The 21,155-nt window shown below is 53.3% G+C and overlaps 1 protein-coding gene across 1 annotated transcript in view; it reads right to left on the bottom strand.

The window, feature by feature from the left end:
• TMEM132C (transmembrane protein 132C) overlaps positions 1-21,155 on the bottom strand; it is a 312,335-nt gene that overhangs the window by 24,494 nt on the left and 266,686 nt on the right. The window contains exon 5 of the mRNA XM_036107603.2: positions 3,047-3,190. Coding sequence (XP_035963496.2) covers positions 3,047-3,190 — 144 coding nt within the window. The remainder of the gene's footprint in view (positions 1-3,046; positions 3,191-21,155) is intronic.

Genomic DNA, 21,155 nt, shown 5'->3' with positions numbered 1-21,155 from the left:
GTCTCGACTGCCTTTGTCTGAACGGTCTTTTCAAGGACGCCCATCTAGCGAGCAGCCTTGGAAGGCAGAGATAGGGTCCCCCTGAAAAGCGCCAGGCCACGCACATGCGTGGCCAAGCATGACAGAGGTGCCATCTCTCTCCGTGGAGAAGGACAGGCGGGCTTTCTGCCTCAGTCCATCGGCCGCTCTGACCGGGCGCCTTGGACGCGCACAGCTCCCACAGCTCTGGGAGCCAGACGTCCCAGATCAAGGTGCCCGCCTGGTCCGGTCTGCAGCCCATTATTAAGGACTCAGGCCCCCGAAGCCCAGGGCTCTTCTCTCATAACCGAGCCTGCGTGTGCAGGGGTCCCTGGTGTGGCCCCTGGCATGACCCCGTGGGGAGAAGAGCTCAGGCATCCGGGGCAGGAGACGCAGAAACACTGGCCACCCTCCGTCTCCGACCAGGGGTCTCGTCTTCCACCAGCAAAAGGGGGCAGGTTGGTTTGTCAGCTTGCACGCAGGATGCATGTTAGAGCCTTTGGCATCCTGTACAGAGCTCAGGTCTGTCCAAAGCCAGACCCTCACGCACCTGCTGCAGGGCAGGTGCTTACTACACGTTCCCTCCCCGCCCCCCCCACGGCACCCCGAGCGGTGCCCCCTCACCAGACCCCGAGCCACGGGCTGAGTCTGAGTCCTGGGGACGGAGTCCGAGTCTGCCAAGCCTGGCCGACATCCCCACTCAGCTTCTGCTGACCCGGGATGACCCGTTGCTTCGTCAACAGCCTGGGGCACCAACTCCAAAGTCGTTTCAGGAGGCAATTTTTAGTTCGGGTACATTTGTTTCCCTAAAGATACTGATTCTATTCTGGGAGATTCTAGTATATTCCTGGAACTACCAGTAATACTAGCTTTCCCTTTTCCTACTCTCTAAAATAGTAGTAAGAAAAGGCTCCACGACCAACTCATTTAAGACCAGCTAAAGGTAGTTACGTCAACAACAGCAGTGAAACTTCTTTCTGGGGGTTCTGTAGGCTCACAGGTGGACTTTTTAACCCACCTAGAAAAGTCATCAGCGTGAACGTGTCCTTTCAAAGGGTCACACTTCTTTACCAGGGGTCCTGGCTCTTAGGGGAATTGCAAACCGGTCATAAAGACCGATGGTCGCCGAGGACGGGGTGTGTGACCGTGGCTGGGGCAGGGCGGGCTCCAGATCCAACCAAGGGTCTGCTCCCCACCTCGGCCTCGCCAAGAAAGTGGGGTAAGCGGGGTGACTGTCCAGCCAGAAGCAGAGCATGTTTTCCTCGGAGCAGTGGTTCTTTAGCCCACAGGACAGCCCCCTAACCAGGAATTAACCGGCACAAAATATCCGTAGTGCCGACATCGCGAAATCCTGCCCCTGAGGTGAGATCTTTGCGTCCAATGGAGGAGATGCTCGCCCTGGGGGCCGGGGAGCCCTGAAGTGGGGTCGCATTGGACACGGGCCCTACACGTACGTACACACTGGATTCAGACGACTGCGTGCCAATAAATTCATCATTTTTATACTCATCACATGTTGAAATGATCATGTTTTTCATATAATGGGTTAAATACATGCATTTAAAGCAATTAACTTCACCCGTTCTTCCTTTTCCGAATGTGACGGTTGGAGACATTTAAACCACATGCGTGGCCCACATTGCTTCTCTTGGACAGTGTGGCTCCGAATTTCATCCCCTCCCCGCTCCTCCCACAGTCCTCTCAGGTCTTCTGTAAGGTGCCGTGGGTTTGGGGGCCACCATCAGCACAGAAATCACTCTTGGGGGAATTAGGAAAAAGCATCTCTTCCTCGAGACACAGGTCAGAAAGCCGTGAGACTCTCCTGGTGTTGCCGGGACCCCTTGTCGCCACCGGGAGGTTGTCATAACCTAGAGCGCTTGCGCGCCGCCCTCTGCCCGAGGCTCCGAGAGCAGTGGACAGTGGTGGCCGAGCGGGGGCTGCCATCTGCGGGGAAGGATCTTTCCGCCCTAACCCCTGCACTCAGCGGTTTGTACGGTTCTCTCCGACTTACACGTGCTGCTTGTAACACCAGAGAAAAGATGCTGACGCTATGTGTCAGACCTTATTTAAGGGGAAAAAAAGCATTATCTGCTTGCTTGCCTTGGTTCTTTATGTTTTCTTCTGGGTGTGTTTCCAGGATTACAAAACATCTGGAGAAAGACCAAACAGTTCATTTCTGGCTTGGACCAGCCCTCGTGCTGTCTTACTCCTTGGGCAAGCACTGTGGGTACATTATCGCTGCAAATGTTGGTGGGAAAGACCAAGAATTAGGGTCATTCCCTCAAGAAACTTAGGACTGTAGAGCAGGGGTTTTCTAGGGAAACTTGCCCCTGGAAAGGCGAAATAATAAATGTGTTAGATCTGCGGGCTAGATGGCATCTGTCACCATAGCGGGACCCTCCTGTGGTCATGGAAAAGCCGCCACAGACAATACAGAAATAGGTTTGAGTGGCCACGTTCCAATAAAACTTTATTTACACAACAGAGAGGGGGCTGGATTGGACCCAGGGTTCACGGTCTGCCCTATCAGTGGTTCCAACAGCTGCCCCACGGGCTGGACTCACACTGCAGATGTATTTTTTGCCCATGAAAAAAATTAATTGGTTGCCCATGCGGCAACGGAAGCGATCTTTACATAAGATCCAAATGTGTGGTTTCTCCTGGAGAGAGAGCAGGGCAGAGCTCCCATTTACTCACAACCACGAGTAGCAGTAGCCAAGGACGGGCCGTCCTTCTAGCCCAAGGCGCGTCTGGCTTACCACTGCCCCCCCTCGCCATCACCCGCTTGCTTACTGTGCATATTCGGGGTTTGAACCACAGTCCAAGGCATACTTGATGAACACCGGGTTGGGAGTGATGCCAACATGGAAAAATCAAAATGGGAAAATTTAGTGGAGTGACTGGAAGTGTGGTGTACATAAACCAACCAGTTGAATTTCTAATTTCTGGGGGCCGAACCTTCTTAGTGAATGGGATGCCCAAGGGAAGTTCCCGTCAGTCTAGTGCAATGATTCATGAGGGCGCTTACCTTGATGACATCCTCGTCTGTGGACTTGCACTCCACCGACTCCGAGATATCCATCACGGCGCTGTTCTCCTCCACAGAGACCACCTTGATGGGCAGGGCTACCGTCTTTCCTGTGAGAATGGCGGTGTTCAGAATTTCAGTGTCCTGTCAGAAGAAGCAGACATACCTGGGTCAAGGGGGCTAGTCAGTGTTCTTGAACAGTAAGGGGAACCTTCCAAAGTGTTTGCCAGGTGGTCCTCATTGAGAACAAGACGCCATAGCCCTCCCCTTGGGAACTTGGGCCAAAAAGGCCATTCTTTGGGATAATTTTCCAAGAACATTTAACAATTTAGTTTATTTAGGATCATCTTCTTAGTTACCAACTGCAACGGTTGAGATATATTTTTTTTTTCTTTTGCAGACCAAGTGGAAGTGATGCATTGGTTGGGTTTGGGTTGTAGGCAACAGAAATGAACTCCGGCTAGTCTGAGCAAGAAAGTGCTGTGGTTGGTGGAGTAACCCACCTCCCCACCCCGATACCCGAGCTCTAATCTCCACAACTGGTGAGTCTGTTCTGTTACATGGTCTAAGGGCTTTTTTTTTTTTTTTTTTTTTTAAATTTTTTTTATTGTTATGTTAATCCCCATACATTACATCATTAGTTTTAGATATAGTGTTCCATGATTCATTGTTTGTGCATAACACCCAGTGCTCCATGCAGAACGTGCCCTCCTCAATACCCATCACCAGGCTAACCCATCCTCCCAACCCCCTCCCCTCTAGAACCCTCAGTTTGTTTTTCAGAGTCCATCGTCACTCATGGTTCTTCTCCCCCTCCGATTTCCCCCCCTTCATCCTTCCCCTCCTGCTACATTCTTCTTCTTCTTTTTTTCTTTCTTAACATATATTGCATTATTTGTTTCAGAGGTACAGATCTGAGATTCAACAGTCTTGCACAATTCACAGCGCTTACCAGAACACATACCCTCCCCAGTGTCCATCACCCAGTCACCCCATCCCTCCCACCCCACCCCCCACTCCAGCAACCCTCAGTTTGTTTCCTGAGATTAAGAATTCCTCATATCAGTGAGGTCATATGATACATGTCTTTCTCTGATTGACTTATTTCGCTCAGCATAATACCCTCCAGTTCCATCCACGTCATTGCAAATGGCAAGATCTCATTCCTTTTGATGGCTGCATAATATTCCATTGTATATATATACCACATCTTCTTTATCCATTCATCTGTTGATGGACATCTTGGCTCTTTCCACAGTTTGGCTATTGTGGACATTGCTGCTATAAACATCGGGGTGCACGTAGCCTTTCGGGTCCCTACTTTTGTATCTTTGGGGTAAATACCCAGTAGTGCAATTGCTGGATCATATGGTAGCTCTATTTTCAACTTGGGCCTTTGCGGTTGTGATTAAGTGACCGATCTTGAGATGGGCAGATTATCCCGGATTATCTGGGGCAGACCCAACGGAATCGTGAGAGTCCTTTATAGGAGGTGATCATGAGGGTCGGAGGAAGAGGGCGCGAGGGAGGGAACCGAGGCAGAGGTCAGAGGGATATGATCATGACCTAGGAGACATGGGGGGGGTGCTTAGGAGCAGGAAGAGGACAGACCCTCCCCTATGGCCTCCAGAGGGAACCCAGCCCTGCTAACACTTTGATTTTAGTTCCGTAAGACTCATTTCCAACTTCCAATGCCCAGAACTGTAATCTGTTAAGTTGGTATTAATCTGGTATAGCGACTGGAAACTAACACAGGTTCTTATCAGCTGGGTTCTGGGCCACTCCTAGGGTCAAAGGAAAAGCTGCAGCAGGCCTTGAAAAGGCAGGCCCCTGATCCGCTTCCAGGATATTGAAAACCGGGAGGAAGGGGCAGCATTTCCAGAGTGGAGTGGAGCGAACAGCTTCAGCCGTTTCTCTCCCCGAGGCCCCCTGCTGAGGATCCACGTTCTTCGGGCGGGGGGGGGGCAGTCTGTTTGGTCTCATGGGGGCTAAATGCTCATCCCTTGTGCAGGGGAGGATGGTGCCCTGTGACTCACACACTTTACCCAGGAGAAAGGTCACTATGGGAAGAGGGAGTGAGGAGATTCCCATGCGGCTAACAAGATCAGTGAGTCAGTCACTTTTATCCCGATGCCCAGGATCACTGGACCTTGGTGGTGGACGCCAGGCAGCTGGGGCGACGTCTTCCGTGCAGACTTTTATGCCAACCGAAGGCTCTTCCTCCGCTGCCCATGGGAGCCATTCCATCGCAGCTCTGGGGCCTTCGGCTCATCCCGTTCACTCTGACTTCATGCAAAACGATTAGCATCACATCTCCCACACATGTAGTGATGTTCAAAGTGATAAAGTACGTACTGTCTCTTTTGAGTCTGGAGGCACTTTTGTCATCCTTCCTTTTAGGGACAAATGAAAATGAAAAAAAAAAAAAGGTCTGTGGCTCTGGGACATCTATCAGCACCTTTTACCTTTGGGCCAATTCCTCCCAAAGTCTGTTTCTCCAGAAACACCACTCCCCTTTGAAGCAGGAGTTGTAAGGAAAGAGATTTTCTCACTTCTTTCTCCAGGGAAGCAACTGACACAGAAATGACCTTTTGCATTAAACAAGAGCACAGTTGAAAGAGTCACCAGTCATGAGTAGAGTCCCAGCCTCTCTCTGAAGCTGGTGCCCACCAGCCAGCAGTTAAATAACCCTCGGCCGGGTCTGCTCCTGGGTCCACAGGGTTCCCACGCTGGGGCTGCAATCCGGCGGCCCCCACGCTGGCCATTACGGATGCTAAGAATACCACAGAAATTCCCCAAGTCCATTTTCAGGTTCATTACAGGTAATGTGCTCAGAGCTCAGTCTTCACATTTTCTCTCCCAGAATGGTCTTCGGCTAATGGCTTCATTAAGTCAGCAAACTCCCTCGTGGGTTAATTGTGATTAGCTTCCTAACGGTCATTGCAGGTACACACACTCATACGCACACACACACACACACACACTCCTCCACCTAACACTCTCCCTAAACTGAATCGTGTCAAGATTCAGACTGGGTGGACACAGTATGTATCTCAGCGGCCACCAGAAACTGCAGGAGCAGAGGATTAACGGTCACAGAGATTCCAAATGGGTGGAGGAAGCATTGGGGGTCAGTGGCTCGGACCGAGTTGAGCGTCCCTATTTGAACTGTGGCCAGGGAGATGGCACAGGCCAGCGGGCTCGGCTGGAGAGGTGCCACGGTGTAGGTCACCTGCTGAGTGTCTTCTGTGGGTCCTCTGGATCCACTCTGCCCTGCACTGTGCCCACGAGGCTGACCCGTGTGGACAAAGCTACAGACCCCTGCCTTCCAGCTTCTGGCCACCTTGGGATGTGCCATAAAACTGTGTTTCCCGCACAGAGCTTGTGTGGTTGGTGGGAGCTGTGTGACTAATTCTGGTCAGTGTTGTGAGCTGACACGTGTGGGTCACTCCTGGGCGAGAGCAGTTACCCGCGTTCCTGTAGGGACTTTTCCTGAGGCAGAGGGACCAGGAGTATTCCAGATGGTAGCTGCTCCATCAGCCTGAGGCTCTGAGTCACTGTGAGCAGAGGCCCCTCTGTGGACCAGCCCCAGGTATACAGTCTGAGCAAGAAATAAGAATAGGGCACCTGGGTGGCTCAGTCGGTTGAGAGTCTGACTCTTCGTTTCGGCTCAAGCCCTGATCTCAGGGTCATGGGGCTCTGCGCTCAGCAGGGAGTCTACTGGACATTCTCATCCTCTGCTCCCCCCCCATGTGCTCTCTCTCTCAAATAAATAAATCTTTTTTTTTTTTTTTAAAGAAGTAAGATTAATGCTGGAGAACTCGGCGCTGCTTATTACTGTCACACGTCCTACTTCATCCTGACTGATACAAAGGGGAGACCATCTGTAGAAATAGAGCCTACAGTGGTAAGTTTAGTTTTGACATTTTTATTTCAGACACCTGGTTAGTGCTCCTATAATCACTTAGCAAACATTTAAGGGCATGCTCTGATGCTGGTTTCTGCCACCCACGCCCTCCCTTGATGAGCTGGATGCTTGTTTTAGCTCTCCAGGTTAGACTTGGGATGTTCTGAGGTAGGGATCTGTGTGCGCTGTGGACTGAATTGTGTCTCCAACCCCAAATCCATATGCCAGAGCCTCAATCCTCAGTGTGACTGTATTTAAAGGTAGGAGGTATCTTTAAAGAGGTAATTAAGGTTCCGTGGGGCCGTAGGGTGACCCCAACCCAATTGGACTGGTGTCCTTATAAGAATAGGAAGTGACATCAGGGATGCAACCAAGGAGAGACCTTGGGCGAAACCAAACCTGTGGACACCTAGATCTTGGACTTCCAGCCTCCGGAACCATGAACGTTCTGTTGATGAAGCCCCAGCCTGGGGTCATGGGTTATGGTAGCCCTAGAAGACGGTCCTGTGCTGTAACACAGCCCTGGACACCACGTTGCAAATCGGGGCCAAGATGTGTCCTTTATCGGGACCTTGAAAAATAGTCTGTGCTGTCATGAAGAAAGGGGACAGACCCGTCGGCATAAAAACATGTGATGTTAGCAGAGGCAGCTGGGGTGGTGAGGCTTGGACCCTGGGGGAAGACAAGTCGCAGGGTGTGTCCAGGGCTGTGGGACTGAGTCCTTGGGGCAGAGCCCTGGCCGTCTCCCCAAGGGGGGCCTGGACCATTCGAGAGGCCAGGAGGTAGCAACTCCTGCATGGCCCTCTGATCCCCGCGAAGGAGCCACTTTCAGATTGGACTGTAGTTTCCCGCTTCCCCGAAATCATGGGATTATGGAAAGCAGCAGCAAACACTGTGCAAGCAGGGAGAACAGAGAGAAACGCAGGCTTGGATCGGGCATGTCGGCCAGGTCTGGCAGGGGAGGGCGTGCATCTGGCCCCAAGGACCCGGGAGAGGGGCTTGTGGGGATGGAGAGCAGCTTTCCTAGAGCCAAACATGCACGTGTGTGCGCACGTGTGTGTGTGCGCATGTGTGCAGTACGAGTGTGCACACGTGTGATATGCACATGTGAGCATGTGCGTGTATGTGTGGTGTGCAGTGTGCATGTCTGTGGGATACGCATGTGCATGCATGTGGTGTGTCTGTGTGTGCATGTGTGCAGTACGAGTGTACACACGTGTGATATGCATGTGTAAGCATGTGCGAGTGTGTGTGGTGTGCAATGTGCATGCCTGTGGGATACGCATGTGCATGCATGTGTGGTGTGTGTCTGTGTGTGTGTGGTATGCGTGTGCACACACACGTATGAACTGACACAGCAGACACAGAGGTAGACGTGGCTGGTTGTCCTCCCAAATCCCTTTTTAGTCAAGGCGAATTCAGTGTTTAGATGAGATGCCGAGGACACCATTGAAATGCACACGACTGTCCTGCTTTCGGAAACCCGCTCAAGCCCCCCAACCCGGGCCCCAGGGACGCGCCTCCGTGCAGGGCTGGCCAGAGCAGGTGCCGCCCCACCTGCGGCCCCCGGGAGCTGTGTGCCGCTCGGCTCACAGAAGGCACTCGTCCCCTGCGGGCACGGTGTCCCCTGCCCGCGGGCTCCAGCGCCAGGAGAGCAGACCCGTACCCCGTTTCCCGGCCGCCCCTGCACGACAGAGGCACGAGTCTGACTGGGAAGCGTTTCCTCTCTCCTCCTCCGGTGTTTTCCCACCCTCCACCTCCTTCCACCTCAGTCCTGCTCTGCTCAAAAGGATCAATAAAGTCAGGGACTTTAAATCACTGTCATTTCAAATTTGAAGAGAGCCCGAGGCTTCGGAGAAAACACGCTTTGCTGTGTGAGGTGCCCTCATAAATGTAAATTGCTTTGGCCGTCTTCTGTATTTTTACAAATCATATTTTTAATTTCTAAATAAAGAAAGAACACAGAATTACTTCTGGAGCGTGGAACAGACAGAAGGGTGTGTGCTGACCCCGACGACGCTCTCCGGGGGAAGGACAAGAGGGGCGTGCAAACGTGGTCCGTCCACGCACAGGACACACCCAGCCGCGGACGGCAATGACCCGCAGGCCCGTGCCCCCATGTGAGTGGACCTCGAAACTGTGGTGCTGAGTGCAAGGAGCCCACGGAAGGCCACACGGTGCTGGGTCCTGTCCACAGGAAGTGTCCAGAACAGCAAATCCGTGCGGATGGAGGGTTGCCAGCGGCGGGAGAGGGGAAGGTGCGGCGACGGTTCAAAGGGCAGGAGCCGAATCTGTAGGTGATGGAAACCTTCTGGGACTGGGTAATGTCCTAGCTTTGTGACTGTGCTAAGAACCGCTCAAGCACAGACTTGGAGACCGTGCCTCTTAGGGCATGTGAGTCGTCTCTCAGCATAGAAGGAGGGAGAGAGCCGTGGGAAGGCCACGGCCGGGGTCACGCCTGGCTTGGCCTCCGAGGAGCACCCGGTCCCGCTCACCCTCGGGTCACATACCCAGAGGTGGGACGGGCAGCTCCAAGGCTGGACGCCTGGCTTTTACACCAACGGTGGGGGCTCAGGACCAAGGACAGAACCCGCTGAATGGCGAACCTTCCAGACAGGGCAGAAACCACCTCTCTCGAGGCGGATGTGCTGCGAGCCATGGAGAGAGCTCATTAATAAAAACCCCAGGTCGCATCTGGGGAGCTCTTGCTATGAGCCAGGTGTCTCTCAACACTGCCATCTTTACCCCCAATCCATGAAGCAGGTAGTCTCACTCTCCCCAGTCCGCAGATGGAGAAACTGAGGCCCCAGAGCTGATAAGGTGGCTTGTTCAGGGTACGCAGCATGAAGGCGACCTCACCAGGTTTGAACGTGCACCTCGGGGCTGAACCATCTGTTCTGGGGGCGTAAAAACCTGGGACAGAACAGCCGTGAGTCTGGGCTCTGCTCCTTTCTTGCTATTATTTAAATTCTCCAAGCATCTGCTTCTGGGCTGTGAACCTGGGAATAATTAGTGTCGTCGTGAAGATTACCTCTGACAATGTTTACACGCTGCCTGTCAGGGCCCAGGACAGAGTCCGTGTTGATGGGGAGGGCGGCTGGTCCGCGTGACTGGGAGGTGTGCAGGGCAGGACAATCAGCACACGGAGGCGAGCCCACCCTCCGTGTGTGTGTGTGTGTGTGTACAGATAGAAGATACAAATAGGACGTGTGTGTCGCAAGCACTGAACATGCAAAATCTGGAATGACAGAATGTTACTGTGTTTTGTGTGCATTTCAGATTTGTTTTTCTTTTGTAAAAGAGAGAAAACAGGGCTCGTAACTTTGAAATCCCTCATTTCCTCAAATCCAGTTTCCCGATTATGCTCCCAGAGGCACCCGCCATTGGGAACTTGACGTCCATTTTGGTGTCTGTGATTTCGGACTTTTATCACGTTCCCACATCTGTAAAGAAACTACGGCATTGTTCCCTCCATTTACGTTTTGTACAAACATATGTTCTATGCGGTTTACACCAATATATCATATTGGACTTCCCTCCACTTACGTCTTCATTCTGCTCACTGTTACGTTTTCCCGCTCTGTCCATGTCCACCTGGCTGAACCATAGCTCTAGGCTGAGATCCACATCTACACGCTGATCTAACTCTGTCTCGGGGAGCAGGTAGGTGGGAGATCCTAATCAGTTGACTGTCAGGAAAGCAGATTATCTTAGACAATCAGGGTGGGCCTGGTTTAATCAGTCGAAGGCTTTGGCTGCGAAGTTGAGGCTTCTGAGGAAGAAATTCTGTCTGAGGACTGCGGCTTCAGCCTGTGCCACGGAGGGACAGCCTGTGGATCAATGGATCTCTCTCTATCCAGATAGAAAGATCTACGTGTCGTACATACCATGTGTATGGTCCTTGCCCTCCACACTGCACTGACAGTCTAGAAAATGAGCCAGTGCTGGGTGAGCATAGGTATGATGGACAGGTGGCCCATCTTGCCTTGGACTCCAGAGGAGCCACTGGATAGGGGCCCGAGAATACTTCCCGTTTCTCTCCAAACCCTTTGCTAGCTTCCAGGAACTCAAATCCAGGCTTCCTTCTTCCCGCCTGTGGCCAGAGAAGTGGTCCACTCCTGTGAAGGGTGTAAGATGAGCCAGCTACTCTGAAATCCACACGTCCCCCACCTGGCTTTGAGGGAGAAGCCGTCAGGTGCATCCTTCACCATCACGGAGGCAGACAGAGCCCAGCATGTCCTGCTGGGACCTCCTCCGATTGCGGACTGAGAGTTTCACCTCTTCCCCGAGGAAGGCGGCTCAGAGTGACCTGGATTAACAGTAAGTCTACAGTTTACTGATTTATTGTCAATCCTGGGGTAGAGATGGCAACCATAGCGCTGCTTCTTAGAATTAATTTTTTTAAATTGAATTAATTAATTTAAATATTTGCAGGAAGGGAAGGTGTCTGTGACAACCTTGCAAATACCTCTCACAGGACGTTAGACTTTGGCAGACTGATTAACAAGATTCAGGGGCCAAATCCTGCCCACGGTCTGCTTTTATATCGACTCAAGAGCCAAGAATAGTTTTTGAATTTGCCAAAGCTTTAAGAATATGTAATAGACACTGGATGTGTCCCTACACAGCTTAGAATACTCGCTATCTAGCCCTTTCTGGGAAATCGATGCCTATCCCTGGACAAGAAGATCATTTTCCTAAAATGACGGGGCTTTCAGTGCATTCCCCTGGGGGCCTCTCCTGTTCCCATCCTGTTCCTCTGGGGGTCAAGTCCTGCTTTGCTGGACCAATGGGGTCGGCACCCTTGTGGATGTGAACTCCCGTCATCCAGATGGATTTTCTCTGCCTCAGTTGTAACCCACTCTGCTGAACTGGGTCCCCAGCTGGACATCGATACCTGTCCCACAGCCCACAGTGCACCTGCACCTTTTGCCGGACTTGGCAGGTGTGCCCTGAGATAATCTGCATTGCTGCAGGAGTCCTGGATGCTCTGGACCCACAAAAAGCATTGGACCCACCAAAGTGCAAGGACTCATACTGAACAGGAAGGGGCATTTGAATTGCGGCTAATTTTACAGGTGGGTCATAATTCACGGTAGAGATTATTTTTGTGGTATTTGCTTCCCTGCACACAGTTTTAGCTCTAGGTGGGAGGATATGGATACCTGAATAATAGGAAGCTCCTACAACTGGCCCTTCCAGACTTCAGCATGGAAGACAACATTACAAATGACCCCTCCCAGAGGAAAGATGGAGGGACAAGAAAGTCATCAAGCTCTTCCTCCAAGTCAGATGAAGCACAGTCTGTCGGCAAAGCACGCCACGGGGCTAGCAGAGGGACCTTCGTGGCAGCCGGATGGTACCCTGGCTCAGGCAGCAGGCTCTGGGGAGATCAAAGGTCCAGGTTTGGAAATCAAGAAGAGAGTCCAGTTGCCAGCGTTTGGGGGGCCGAGACCCTCATTGCTTCCGTGAACACAAAATCAGAGCACCCATCTTGCCGTTTGCTCACTTGTTTTGTGGCATTCCAGGTCCTGCTTCTCTGTGCTTTGTCTTCCTCATCTGTGAAATGGGGTAATCCCATTTTCCTCCAGGGATCTTCTGGGAACCCGAGGAGAAGGTACACAACCCCCCTGGCTCAGTGCTTGGCACAAAGGTGGCCACTCCATGAACACTAGCCCCATCCGGGAAACAAAGTCCAAGAGCCGTGACTCTGGATTTCAATGTCCTATGTCACCAGATCACCCCTGAGCTCTCAGCTGTAAGACGGTGTGCATTCAACTGTAACTGAATTGGAACTAATTTAGCATTGCTTGCAAGTTGATGGAGGACCCATTTAATTAAGCTTTCAGTTCGATCAGTACGGATCATCAGCAGGACCCCCAGGAGTGGTGGGAATGGGCTTTGCTTGCAGGCTGCAGACGCTTGAAGCTGATCCCCAGGGTGTGAGCAAGGGGGAGTCTGCTGTTGCTGATCACTCAGTGAATTGGGGGTCTAGGACTGACCTTGCAGGGAGTGATAAAGCTCCCCCTTCCTCAAGTAAAGAAAAAGAGCTTCCCCCCAATTCTTGCCTGCCAAACAATGGTGAGGTCTGTCCATCAGGATAATATGTTGAGAGATTTGAATAGCTGAGACATTTGGGCAGACAAAACAGCTTCGCCAAATTCCCAAGACAGCAGAGGGTGCACAAGTAGTGACAAAAGCCGTCTTGGCCACGGGCACCTGGGCAGCTTAGTCGGTTAAGCTGCTGCTTTCGGCTCAGGTCATGATCCCAGGGTCCTGGGATTGAGCCCCGCATCGGGCTCCCTGCTCAGCGGAAAGGCTGCTTCTCCGTCTCCCGCTGTCTGCCACTCCCCCTGCTTGTGCTCTCTCTGTTAAATAAATAAATAAAAATCTTAAAAAAAGCGTCTTGGCCAAAACTCAGGAGGGAAAAGGGGGTTCCCCCTCGCCCCATCCCTCTGGAGCAGAAAGTTCCCTCTCCTGGTGTTTGGATTGTGGGAGAGGGAGGAAGCACCTGGTTTCTGGATGGCCCTTCTTCTGGGGAGAGGCAAGAAAAGTGGCTGTCTGGTGTGTCTAGGCAGCAACATACAAAAACCCTCTGAACCCCAGAAGTGACACGAAAAAGGCAACAGCTAGAGAAATAAATTGATTGGTTTGGAGGAAATAAACATGAATGACATTGTAGCAAAAAGGGGCTGTTTGCCACTCGGTATCCATTCTCCTCTTTTTCTTTAGTAACAGAGCTACAGTGTTTTGGGGAGCGGGGTGGGGGAAAAGGACCCTGCTAACAGACTAAACTGCTCAGTCTCCTTGCAGCTAGGGGTGATCCTGTGACGGGGACTTAGCACAGGGCTTCTCAAAGTGAGCTGCCGAGACCAGCAGCTGCAGCATCACCTGGAACTTTAGAAATGCACATTCCTGGGCCTCACCCTGCACATACGTAAGTCAGAAACTCTAGGGGCGGAGCCCAGTAGCCTGTGTTTTAACCTTCTCTCCAGGTGGTCCTGATGCTGCTCAAAGCTTGAGAAGAGTTCCAGTCCAACTGTAAGTGGAAATATTATGTGACACTTCAGGAAATCTCCGTTCTTTTTGTCCCTTTTCCAGCTACCTGGAATACAAATACAATGGCTGGAACATGAGCAGCCATCTTGGACCATGAGACAAACCTGGAAATGACAACCACTCACTGAGCACGGTGGGACAGAGAGATAGGAGAAACCTAAATCTCCAGTAACTAAGGAGTGGCCCTGGACTTACTTAGGTGTGTGAGATAAACTTCCTTTATGTTGTAGCTATTGGTTTTGAGAGTCTTCTGTTAAACTCAGGCAAACCTAAGGCTGACTCGTGTAGATGTTCCTTCGCACACTTGAGCCAATGCACAAAGACAGGCGACATTTCTAGTGTTGTAACCATGAGAAGGCCAGGGTGCTAGCTGGTGGCCTGCATGGTGGGAAAGGCAGGGGATGGTGGTAATGCCATTGTTGTGTCTGAGAGCAGGCCTCCAGCAGAGACTGACAATTCACTGTAATTCGCAATAGCAAAAAAAAAAAAAAAGACTCCAAAAGGGCACTCATTTTCCCAAATCAAGGCATCCTAGTTAAAATGATGCACTGCCCACCCAGTAACCAATTGGTATGCTGATCAGTGAAGGTGCTTGAAATGAAGGTTCTGGATTCAGGGCAGAGGAGTCTGGAGAAGGGCCATCAGATTAACAAACTGACTTTGTTAGGTGCGACCGGCGATTTACATAATCCTGTGATTAAGAATATCTTATGTACACATATGGGTGTTGCAGGGGCGGCCTCAAAATTGCACCCACTGACGTGCTTTTCCCTCTCGCCCGGCGAGCGCAGACACCAGCTCAGCTGCCTGGCTCAGTGTGATGATCTTTCTCATCAGGGAGGGAAGGGGGACCTTATTACTGGCCGGCTTGCAGGCGGCAGGCCGGATGGAGCAGGGCCAGACTGGACCCACTGCCTCCTCCCTGCCCATTTCCTACTGAACAGATCCCCCAGAGTTCTGCGTGATGTTCTGGTAAAATTGATTTTAAAAATGCTCTGGGAGACGCCGGTGGGGAATGCAGAGCTGATGGGGACATGGAAGGTAACACTGCTGTCATTTCCTCCTTGCAGCTGCTCTGGGTCGTCCAGGAGCAGCCAGGGCCAGGAGGTGGAAGGGCCGGGAGGGGACGTGAGCTCGTGGGACATTAAACCCCAGTGACTTCGTCTTGAATTGATATCACGGGCACAGACCCCATTCCCGGGCATTGAGGGTGAGGACTTCCATCATCTCCTTTTGGGGACCTAAATCCACAGGAGGTCTCTCCATCCTCTGCCGAGAACGTCCGCGTGCATCCTTGCCACATTTGGTCTTCAACGCGGCAGAGTAGGACGCATTACTGTTGCCACGGTGGGGGAAACTGAGGCCCAGGGGACGTACACTCAAATCCTCCCGCCTCCTGACAGCCAAGCCCCCTCCCCTGAGCTCCTTCCTCGATGCCAACAGCCCCCGTGAACTGACACTGAGCTGGGCTGTCAGCACTGTCATCAGTGCTGAGAACACCAACCCCAAGGCCACGTCACGGTTTTGAGTCTCTCCAAGCCCTGCAGGCTGCTCCCGGCATCTCTGCGTGTCCCGATCCCGTCACTCCTCCTGCCAACGCGGGGAGGCCGGTACTCCGATGCTCCCCACCTCACGGGATGGGAAACGGGGCCGCGGGAAGGGGGCTCGGTGTGCAGCTGGGGAGGGGAGGCCACTACCCCACCGACACCAGTCTCCCTGCAAATACTGTGAAGTGACTTTGGAAAAGCAAATGCATATATTAAACCTCTCAGGAACGTGCCTTAGGAAGCCCCCGCTTCATGGAGGTGTAATTCAGACACCGCGGACCTCCAGGCGAAGACAGACCACCAGCTGCATCCGGTGCCCGGACATTTCCCTCACCCCAGAAGAAAGCCCGGGTCCCTCAGCCGTCCCTCCGACCTCCCCTCCCCCCAGCCCCGTGTCCACGGATTCGCCTCTGCTGGACACTCCCCACAAGTGGGATCATACACAGGACGTGGTCTTCCGTGACCGGCTTTTCTCACTGACCGTCGCGTTTTTGAGGGTCGTCCGTGGGGTAATGCGCGTCAGCACTACACTCCCTTTCACGCCGATAACATCCCAGTGCGTGGACAGAACACGGTTTGTGCATCCATTCACCAGCCGACGGCCATCGGAGTGGTTGTCTGGCCACTGCTGGGCAAGACTGAAGCACGAGCTTTACGTGGGTCAGAGGTTTGCATCTGCACCTGGGGTGGGGGGGTGCAAAGCTCCTTCCTGGGACCAGGTGACTGGCTGCCCTCTTCCCGGGGATGAAGAATCTTTAACTCCTCCGCCCCAGGGGTCAGCAGGACCCCGAGGACTTGTGCGTCCCCTTTCCTGAACAGTGTGCGACCCACATCTCAGGCATCTGGGCAGAGGAAGGTTATTTTGGGGGGTCACTTCGTCAGGCAGCTGAGGCAGTAAGATGGGCCCCGTCCCGGGGCCACGGCTGGGAGGGCAGATGCTGAGCAGCAGGTGGGCGCTCATCCCAGGGCACCCCGTCCCCGCACCGACAGGCACACGGACGACAGCTCCCTCCTTCTTCCGTGAATGCAGCTTCTTGTGACTCAGAACGCCGTGTCCCGAGCCCGAACGTTCCTAGACGGTGTGTCATTAATTACAGCCTCTGCCTGTCGTGCCCGCCCAGCTGCATCTCAGTGAGCGGCCCCTCCTCACTGACCCTTTGTCAGGACAGGAGTTCTTTGTCGGAGCCTGTGTCCCTTCCGAGTTTTGCAGCACGGATCAATGGGGTGTTGTGAAGCCAACTTGTCTCACTTCCCATCTCGGGGGAACAGGAAAGGGTCCTTGTGTGTGATGTGCGCAGTCTGCTCCTGGCACAGACCCCACCCCACAGCCAACAAGGGCCCCCTTTGATGTGCAGGGAGGATGGTGCCGGCCTCAAGCATTAGCTAACCTATGTGTCTGGGCCATATTTCAAGACAGCCTAGTCTCCGCACAGCACGCAGGGGGAGCCCCTTAAACCTGAATGAGATCATGTCCCTGCTCTGCTCAAGCCTCCCCCTGCCTCCCATCTTCTTCAGAGCGAAAGCCAAAGTCTCCGGGACAGATGTGGACCCCTGGCACCTCCTTGCCTCCCTCTTCGTCCTCTCTCCCACCCACATGCCTCGCAGCCCCCACGGCCTCTGCAGTGCCTTGAACGTGACCAAGTCCTCGCATGCGCTGTTCCTTCTGCCTGGAATGCTTTTCCCCCAGATGTCCGCATGGCTCCATCCTCCTCTCCCGGAGTCTTTATTCAGATGCAACCTCCCCACCCATCCCCGTTCCCTGCTGGGCTCCCCAGGGCTCTGATCAAAAGGGAGTCTGCCTCCCTGAATTGGCCTCCAAGGGCCCAGGCGTGTGGGTTTTCAACGTGGACAGCTGTGCTAAGTGCATTAGTCACCGAAGCTAACAAGACTCGTTCCCGAGCTACTGCAGGCCCACGTCCTCACCAGCGCTTACCCCGGGAGAAAGACTCACAACAGCAAACCGTTTAACAGATCAATCCTGGGGAGTAGCAACTTGTCTTCAACAGCAGCAGAGCAAATTTCCCTCCTTCCCCAAGGACGCATGCTAACAGCTCCGCGGGCTGGCGGTAACAGACCAGTAATTCCGCGTTCTGTCTCTACAGGGAAGCCCACCTCCCACCTCATTTACTTTCAATTCATTCACGGGGCACACGGGGATGCAGGCGTCCAACTTCAGTTATCCATCAATTTACTTCCAATACGAGATGGAGATTCCATTCCAGAACACTCATTCAAAACAAGAAAACAATTCAATTTAAGAAGGCTCGCGTCTCCGGGCGGTCCAGCGCTGTAACCGAGTTATTAAGTGGGACTGTCCTTTGGGATGGCACGTGGAGTATGGGACATCAACTTCCCCGAGAAAGGTCACATTTTTATGATGGAGCCGAGGAAGGAGGCAGTTGAGAGACATGTAGGTTATTTCTCCAAAGTTGGAGTGTCTGTCCTCGAAAGGTTTGCGTCATGTCAGTATGTAGAAACGTTACTGCCGTGGGCGAGGGTGTCCTGCCCCAGCAACATGATGGAGGAGGTGGACGTGGCCGGTGGTCCCTGTGCTCCTTCTGCTCCTGGGATCCTCTCTCCTGCCAGAAGCACACACACCCCGTGTGCGTCCATACCTGTAGCTTCTCCCTTTCCTGAGCTCCTGGGAAGAACACGTGCCCCAGGCCCCTTCCGGCCAATGCAACGTGCGTGCAAGTGATGTGTGTCCCTTCTGGGTTGAGGCGGGTAAGAGCCAGCGTGCCAACTCTGCTTTCTCTCTCCCCCGTGGGGCGAGGCAGGGGGGTGGGGGGTGTGGGTCAATGCCTGAGTCACCAGATAGAGAAGAGCCCAGGCCGACCCCACCCGGCTTTAGTGGGGCGTAACCGGCAAACTCAGCCGTGTTGACTCGCTGATTCCAGTGCTTGTCCGCCGTGGGAGGTATGACTGGTCATCCCGAGAAGGCAGGGGCGGCGTGCACCTGGGCACGAGACAGCTCGCCAGCAAACCCACCCACGTTCAAGCATGATGGACAGAGCTAAAGGGGCCGCCGCCCACCAGCGGCTCTGGTTCAGAAGGGACCACCGGAGAGGACAATGCTTAACGCAGAGGCACGAGTCCCTAACGCTGCACCCCTGAACCACAGCTGTGCGCTGTGGGGAGAGAATCCTGGAGGTGAGCTCATCAAAATCATATAGAGTGTTTGTCAGCTGGGGACTTGGGGTTGTGAGCCCAGGGGCAGACTCTGGATAACTCAAGCTAAAAGGGAATCTGTCCAAAGCATCTTGCTCCTCCCTGTTGGCGGTCGGGCTTGGGAAGAGGGCGGGCGCCGTGAGCGAATCCCGGCAGCAGGGGCGGCTCCACACTTTGTCAGGGAGATGCTGATGAACGGGGGTGGTCGTTTGGTGTCCTTGTGTGAAGCGGGTGGAGGAGCCGAAGAATCCAGCCGGCCCAATCGGGTGGTCCGTCCTCACGGGCGGTGCCCCACCGGAGGGTCGTCAGGCTGCTGGCCCCTGCGGGGATGGACGGTGACTCGGGTACGCATGGCCACACGGCATTTCCCTGCCTTTCTCCAAGGGTCAGAGGCGCCGGCGGGACCCGGAGTCCACTCCCCCTGTGGGCTGCCGCGGATGCGGGTCAGCCAAGCCCAGAAAGTCCCCGCATCTCTGCACCCCGTTCATTCCACCGTGGCTGTTGGCACAGGGGTCCGCTTTCTCCTTCAACGCTGCCTGCCCGTACCTGTGACAAACCCCCCAAGTCCTACGTGGCCATCATTAGGGATCGACCATGGAGCGTCTGCACGTAAGTCGTGGATGAAACCACCCCTAGGCAGGCACCAGCGACACACAGCGGCCCGGCCAGCGCTGGCGGTTCCCGAGACCACACCGGCCACGGCGCGCACCAGGCTCCGAGCAGAATGGCGTTTTCTCCCCCAAAACTGTTGCTTGCTCCAGGGCCCTTTTGAGGTGAAATATGCCTACTATAAAATTTAACCGTTTTTACCTGTACAGTTTGATGACTTTTAGAGACTTTACATAGTGAAGAACCATGGCCACAACCAGTGTTAGCCCATTTCCCTCCCCCGAAGCTTCCGCGTGCCATTTGCAATTAACCTCTGCTCCCACGTCAGGCCCCAGGGAAACAGTGATGGGCTTTCTGTCTCTACACTTTTGCCTTTTCTAGAAACTTCACACACACAGACTCCTACAATATGTCGTATTTTGATGCTCGGCTTCTTTTCCCCCAGTTTTTGGGCGCACGGCTACGCTTCCCCTTTTTGCCGCCACACGGAGTCCTGGTGCCCGGCTACCCTTCCGCTGAGTCACGCTTGGCCCGGCTGAGGCGTATTTGCACCGATTCCAGTTCCTGGCAATCACGAGTACCTTTGTGTCGTGACATCTCCATACCTGTCTCCTTGTGGGCAGGTGCTTTCCTGTCTGCCGATACCCACGAGTAGAATCGCGGGCTTGTGAACGTATGAGAGAGCTACCCAGCCGTCCTCCAACAGCTGCTTGTCATTTCACAGCCACAGCTCAAGCACGCACCCGCCTCAGCTTCCCCGCACCCACGCCAGCACGGGGCATCCCCCTAGTCTCTGTTTTGGCCGTTCTCCTGAGCGTGAGGCACAATTTCATCGTGCTTTAGATCACATTTCCCCGTGACTGGTAACACTGAGTATTAGAATTCTCCTAAGACTTCAGATTAAAATGAATGACTACGGTTAAGTCTTGGCTCAAATTCATGAAACCATTGCTCCAACATTATCATATTTAATCTTCAGGATGTGGGAAAAAAAACAGGTAACAGGACAGCCAGGAGGCATGTTGGCCCATCACACACAAAAAAAGACAGACAGACAGACAGAAAGATCTGAAGAAAATGAAAATAGTAATCGGGAGCTCGATGGTGCACACCTAAAAATCACATTTTATGTGGCCAACCATTTCAGTTCATTACCGACATACATATAATTAGAAGTATCTCACAAAGCACAATCTCAAGTTTCCTTGTAAAACTGGGATTTCACAAAGATATGTGCCCCTCGTCTACACCAGCGGAGTTAGTGTGTGAATAATGAGATTTTTAGGGCGCCACATGCGGGCTGGGCGGCTGGCGGCGGGCTGCACGCACGGCAGCGGCTGGTTGGGTGGGCTGTCCGCCCCGGGTGAGCGGGCTCCTCACTGAGGTTTCATTACCTCCTCAATTGTTAACGAGGGTGTCTGCTTGGGAGTCTGGGAGAGTCCCCGGGAACGTGAGGTTCACATCAAAAGGGCACACACCCAGACAGCCGCCGCCGAGAGGCTCCCTCGCTGCCCCGGGCAGATCTCTCAGACAAACGCAAACCTTTTGCAAATGAGTGGAGAAATTTTCCAGTCTCCTCTGCCTTGGCCCAGCTTTGCAGATTTAATTGCGAGCAGCACACGCAGTAATCTGGTGGTAAAATCCCTTGTCCCACGCGGTGTTCCTGACATAGCGGACAGATAGGAGCCTGGGGAGAAAAGAGGATCTTGCCTCTCTCTTTCCAGGGATTAAGGAAAAGAGAACTAGGTTGTCTCCTGCATGGCTTTTCTGGCAAATTCAAACAAGGAGCCTTCTCCGGGGGTCTCTGAGAGACGATCCC

The sequence above is a fragment of the Halichoerus grypus genome, chromosome 13 (genome assembly GCF_964656455.1).
Source record: "Halichoerus grypus chromosome 13, mHalGry1.hap1.1, whole genome shotgun sequence".
NCBI classification, from domain to species: domain Eukaryota; kingdom Metazoa; phylum Chordata; class Mammalia; order Carnivora; family Phocidae; genus Halichoerus; species Halichoerus grypus.
This window is presented reverse-complemented; position numbering and strand designations above follow the sequence as displayed.